Genomic DNA, 6405 nt, shown 5'->3' with positions numbered 1-6405 from the left:
TAGAAAAACTTGTAAAACCAAAGCAATAGAGAGAGAGAGCTTGAGCGACTTTGTAACCGTGATTACTGATTAATACAAAAGCTTAAGTTTTACTTCTTCTTGATTCTCAATTCAATCCAAACCTATTCAATTCTTAACTGATCTTAGAAGAAGAACCTTAGCAACTATAGTAGGTGTTTGCAAGTTCTCCTGACTAATTTTGTTCACAAATCATTGCCAACTCTAGGTGGTAGACTGGTAGCAAACAAAATTCTACAAAATCTAATTAAAATGGAATCCATTTAGTTTTTTAATATTTAAAATTTTCTTCCCTAAAAGAAAATGTGCATATGTTTTTGTTAGAGTGGGTTCCATTTCTAGAAGTAAAATAATAGTTGAAGTGGTGGGGTTTAGTTGGAAAAGTCAAAAAAGCATCATGCGCCAATTTGTGTGTGTCGGGCACTAGTTTGAGTGTTACGCCATATCCACATTTGTATTCGCAAAATTTCTAACAAGAATGCGACCAAAACCCCATTTTGTGAACATAGATGCAACCACTTAGAGTTCGTTTTTCATGATTTTTTGTCAAATACCGCAAAGGCAACAGGGTCGGCTCTGAGGGGTAGGCAGCATAGGCAACCGCTTAGGGCCTCTGCGAAATTAGGGTTGTCAATAGGCCAGGACAAGCCCGAAGCCCGATTGAATTCGGACCGATAAGACAAGGACTTAGACTTTACATTTAATCCGATAAGAATATTATTGGGCCAAGTCTAGACATACCCTTGTCCGGTCCGACAATGGCCTAGCCTAAAATCTATAGTAGATTTGTGTGTTTTATAGTTAATATTAGTAATATATTTACTAATAGTGTACATTGAAAATTGAAAGCAATGTTGGTCAGTGCTACTTACAAATTTGATTGATTTTTAGAAGAAAAAAAAAAAAAAAAAAAGGTTTTATTACTAAGGGACCTAGGCCTGGCCCAAATCTGAACTTGTCCAATAAGACCTAGACCGGGCTTGGACTCGAAAATTCATATATGTTATGGGCAGGGCATGAACCTAGGTGTATACTGTTAAGGTCTGGCCCATTGACAGCCCTACGCAAAATAGCCCACTAAAAAGTCCCCACGCGAAATAGCCCAGTTTTGTGTTCAATTTCTGAAAAATGCTTTTACAACGTCGAACTTGGGCTGGAATAAAGAAAATATAAGGTTATAACAAGTAGATCACTCACATTTTGATATTAAAAGAGCCTTAGAATTAGTTATTACTCTATAAACAATGTGCATATAATTTTTTACTATATATTTTGGGTTTTACAAAGGTCCGATTTTAAAAACTCACCTAGAGCCCCCATAAACTCAGAGCCGGCTCTGAAAGACAGTTGATTGCTACCATCTAGAGATGCTTTTATCTATCTTATTCCATTAGTAAGTTTCCAATTGAGAGCCAAACATTAGCCCAACCATGGTGCCTAAATGCCAAAAGATTATATGCAAAATGTTCACGACCTTACCACCACCCTCCAATGGCCTTCACATATGGACATCTCCATGGTGCAGTGAAAACCCACCGTTCATATATTCTTTATTTTAGACCCACTCTGGACTAAAAATATAACAACACTAATACAGTGTTGACTCTGAGGTGTCGGCTCTGAGGTTTGGGTGGCCTTACGCAAGCCTCTTCAAAATGGGTCCTTTTTCTTAGGGAAAAAAAAAAGAGAGCTTATCGTAACTTTGTTTCTTTTGTTTACTTTCAACAGTTGGGCTTATGAACCAAATAGGCCTATAACCATACTTTAAAAATATAAGGTTTTTATACATACCCCAATTTAATTGGGAATTAGACATTGCCCCCACTCTAATTTTCTTTAGACATGTCCCTCGTATTTTAATGCTTGATGTCGGTCAACTAGATTTGACTCTCATTGACCGTTAGTACAAGTTTTCTATTTTCTTCCAATAAAAAATATAAATAATGATGAAATACCGAATATGCCCTCAATGATTTCTATTTCGTATGCAATTTGCTATTTAAAATCAAGCCTTTCTATTCTACTATTTAACAAGCATGAACCGATAAACGCACTCAACTGGTGTTTACAGTTTTAATTTATGTATTTGATGGCCATGGAGGACATATTCGGTATTTCATCATAAGAGTTTTAGAGTATTATTATTATTATTTTATTAGAAGAAAATAGAAATCTTGACTAACGGTCAATGAGAGTCAAACCTAATTAACTGGCATCAAGCATTAAAATTGTCTCCCCCCATTTATAATCGGAAATTAGACCCCCCCCCCCCCCTATGTATGGACCTGGATAGTGGGTATGAAACATACATGGATATATATATAATACGGACATGGATATATATTATATGGACATGGATAGTGGGCATTAAGGGTGGGAATTTGGCCCTAACGACCCTAACCCGGCCCTGACCGACCCGACCCTAAGCCCTATAAAGCCCTCACAACTAAAGCCCTCACAGAGTTTAGGGTCGGGCCGGGCCGGCCCTAATGCCTTCTAGGGCAGGGCTAGGGCTAAGATTCTAAAACATAGGCCCGACCCTAACCAAGCCCTAACCGGCCCTGTTTCACACTTTCACTATAAATACACATACCATAATTGTCCAACTATTTGTTAAATATTTTCAATTAAAATAACATTGTCCTTTGTAATTTATCACTTACACCCAAGGGTACTTCCAATAACTTGTCTTATATAACAAAAACTTGTCAACTTAAATGTGAAGAACAATGAGTACTTAGCCTAATAAAAAAATAAGACTTTATTCCTTTTGATCATCAAGTCAAAGTCCATAACTTATTATTCTCAATTTCTTTTCTCACTTATTTCTTATAAATTATATTTTTATTCACATCCAAGCCAAGTCTAAAACTAAAGATTTCCTTCCACACCATTAAAAGCAAAATACTGAGCGGACATTTGTAACATAGAAACCAAAAACAACCTTTGTCGGAAAAATGACATTTGTAATCTCAAACCTTTCTCCATCACTTGTTCAAAAGCCAATATTTTCATTTCCATATCTGAAAGCTTGAATCACTTTTAAATTAGAAGAAAGGTAATATTATATTTGTTTGAATCTATTATAGAAATAATTTATGATATTACAAATAGTTTAACAACTTCCATGACCATAACCAAAAACTATTATGTTTCTTCTTTATATATATTACTTCTTCCTTTAAAATGATAATATAATTATTTGTCTATGTATTTCAATTTAAAATGTAATTTTAGTGAGGTTTGAGTCTGAGGAAGAACAAATTCGAACTCTCGATGTAATTCGATTCATTAGATTGTGGATGTGCATTTTAAATTTTTGGACTTATACAAGATTATTACTAGATTGGTTGGACTTTGAGTTTGTAGATTATTGTACATTTTTGTAATATAAATGAGTTTTAAAACTGATGTAGTAAAAACAAAGAAAATATATAGGCCCGGCCCTAAAGCCTAGCCTTAAAGCCCGGCCCTAAAACCTTTAAAGAGGGCTTAGGGTAGGGTAAGGGCTTAAGGTTTAGACTTGTGACCTGGCCCGACCCGGCCCTATGTTGACTTTAGGGCCGGGCCGACCCGGCCCATTGCCCACCCCTAGTGGGCATGTAAGCCCTAAATATTAGCAAAAAGTGGGAACCCTAGGTAGTGGCCTATGTTGCCGAGCCGGGCCTGCACTACTAGTTTTGAAATTTGAATTCCAACGGACTCAAAATAGAACAACACTAAATTTGAATGTTTACCACCTCGGATTAAAAAGCACAAGTCTATCATGGAGTTTATGTACAGTCAAGCATACTTTGCACTGCAAAATAGTCTACTTGCAACAAGAATACAAGCTAAAGTGACGTCACGTGGTGCAGCTCGTTGTTATCTGGCAACCCATTGTTGTCAATCGGAGTGGACATTGTCCTTAATTTGCATTATGTGTCTCTTAAATTGTCACACTCCGAATTTCCAGACAATTAAAATAGAAAATTATTCAATATATAAATATCTCAATCGCCACCCTATTCAATTATCTGAAAACCAGGGGTGAAACGAAAACCTAATAACATATTATCAAACACGACATTAAAATCTAAGATCAAATTAAAACCAAAAGAACAACTCTTCATTCACAAATTCAAAAATAACTAACACATTTTAGAGTTGCTTGGTCTGCGTGACATCCAGTCAAATCACTCATAAAGGCACCATATACGCATTTGCATGTATAGTAGAATACTAGATGCAATATGCACGCAATCATTAAAAAATGAATACACAAATGTGTACAGAAACTACAGATACAAACATATACTTCTAAATAAAGAAGAGTCGCAGTGAAGATTCATTGATTGTAGTGGAAATTTTCATCCAAATGAAACACATCATTCACAGATATGGGACTCAGACTTCTCCGGTCACTTTTCCCATATAAAAGACAATCACAAGAGGCGGTCTTTAAGTGACTGGAGGAGTGAAATTCGAAATTCTCAATTCCCCTGGGAGTTAGACAGCTAAACTATCATTTTCGTCTTCATCATTGATAACAGGATCTTGTAACAATTTCCTCAAATTAGTTTGGCTTGAGCCTTCCTAGGCACTACCTGCCTGATAGAATTGACATAGAGTATGAGCAAGCAGATACAGTTGAAAGCTGATTCTCCATTTGATTTGTAGGCTGCATTGCAACTCCATTCTTCACACCGTTTGTCTCCTCATGATCCACTCCTAAAACGTCGAGAACAATCATTTCAGTCGGTGGGGGAGCATCCATACTGACGCGCTCTTCGAGCATGTCAACTACAGAGACCATGTTAGGCCTAAGATTAGGATTCTCTTGGATACACCATAATGCCACATGAACTAAGATCCTTACTTGCCTCTCATCAACTTCCCCACCCTCTCCTAGTAGTCTCCCATCAACCACCTCCATAAGCTTTCCTTCTCTCATACATTCAGCCACAATTTTTGGAAAATATGACCATCTACTTTGCCTATTGTCCCCATTTCTGACTAGACGCACATTCCTACGGCCACCAATGATCTCTAAAATTACCATTCCATAGCTATAAATATCTGATTTCTCAGAAATACCGTTCTCCAAGAGCCACTCAGGGGCCAAGTACCCCTTTGTTCCTCGAATAGTGGTGAATATTCTACTTACATCCCTTCCCATCAATTTGGACATTCCAAAATCTGTCACAACTGCTCGAAAATTTGCATCAAGTAGTATATTTTCAGGTTTAACATCAAGATGTAATATCCGCGACCGACAGTCATGGTGAAGATATCTAAGCGCCTTTGCAACATCAATTGCAACTTTGTATCTCAAGTCCCAAGTCAAGCATGAAGAGCTTCTAAATCGAACATCTGAACAATTTGGGCTACCCCTTTGAGGGAAAATCCAAGTATCCAGTGATCCATTGTGTGCAAATTCGTAGACAAGTATGCGAGGACCACCAGGAATACTACAATATCCAAAAAGACGCACAAGATTTACGTGTTGTGCACTGGCTATGGCTGATACCTCTGCTTTGAATTCCCTCTCTCCATGTTCAACCTATTGGAAAGCAAAATATAAAATATCAACAAAACATAAACTACAACAAGAAGTGTTAAAACCTGTTTATCCATTATACCGTCTAAAATCATTGTCTCCAATAATCATATTAAAAAAAAAGGGAAAGGTCAGTATCAGTATAAATACGTACTACAACTGAATTTATGAAACTCAACATTACCCCTTCGATTCGTTTCACAGCTACAGGTGTGCCATCGTCAAGGATCCCTTTGAAGACGTAAGCAGAAGAACCCTTTCCTATCAAAGCTTGGAAGTTATCAGTTGCTTTCTCGAGCTCTTTATATCGAAACTTTATTGGAACTCCAGCTACTTTTCTAAGGAAACTGTATTCAACTCTAAGCTCTCTTCCTTCCGATACCAATCTCCGTGCAAACATTTTTTCCTTACGGTGTTGGACAAATATCCATGTTAAGATAGCAAGATTTGCAGCAACAACAGCTCCAAGAATGAGGTAAAAAACCTCAGACAGTTCAAGTGTAACACGCAAAATTATTAACAAGATAATAAGAGCAATTATCACTGCAGCTGCGATGATAGTTGATTTCTTTGATGCCATTTAACAAATCCACATGGTTTTACCAACTTCAATTTCTTTTGTGGTACGTGGTTCATTGTTTTGACATGTTTTCATCTTTTGGTTCGGCTGATATCGTTTCGACCCTCTTTGTTAGGTCATACGGAAAGGAAGGTACGTCTACGTATTCATTTGAATATTCAATACTCGTGACCCATTTCTACCATCTACAACTACTGGCCTGGCGGGTAATAACTGATACCCGATCCGGTTCAAACCAATAAAAACGGGTTTGAAATAGGTAGTTAGC

The 6405-nt window shown here is 37.1% G+C and overlaps 1 protein-coding gene across 1 annotated transcript; it reads right to left on the bottom strand.

Annotated features, from left to right (window-relative positions):
* Positions 1–4104: 4104 nt before the first annotated feature.
* On the bottom strand, positions 4105–6320 carry LOC147510399 (Protein kinase superfamily protein). The gene is made up of 2 exons (XM_086602385.1): positions 5742–6320; positions 4105–5560 (listed from the first exon to the last, which is right to left on the bottom strand). Exons 1-2 carry the CDS (start codon positions 6135–6137, stop codon positions 4601–4603), a joined length of 1356 nt encoding a protein of 451 aa, XP_086458511.1. The 5' UTR covers positions 6138–6320; the 3' UTR covers positions 4105–4600.
* Between the last annotated feature and the right edge of the window lie 85 nt (positions 6321–6405).

The sequence above is a fragment of the Coptis chinensis genome, chromosome 3, assembly GCF_015680905.1.
Source record: "Coptis chinensis isolate HL-2020 chromosome 3, ASM1568090v1, whole genome shotgun sequence".
In the NCBI taxonomy this organism is placed as follows: Eukaryota; Viridiplantae; Streptophyta; class Magnoliopsida; order Ranunculales; family Ranunculaceae; genus Coptis; species Coptis chinensis.
The sequence above is the reverse complement of the archived record's forward strand: the minus strand, read 5'-3'. Positions and strand labels throughout refer to the sequence as shown.

Bases quoted from the DNA above. Each gene is read 5' to 3' on its own strand.
- LOC147510399 (XM_086602385.1), bottom strand. From the start codon at position 6,137: ATGGCATCAAAGAAATCAACTATCATCGCAGCTGCAGTGATAATTGCT. The intron at 5,561-5,741 runs GTAATGTTGAGT...GCTTTCCAATAG, and splicing joins CTGTGAAACGAATCGAAGGG to GTTGAACATGGAGAGAGGGA.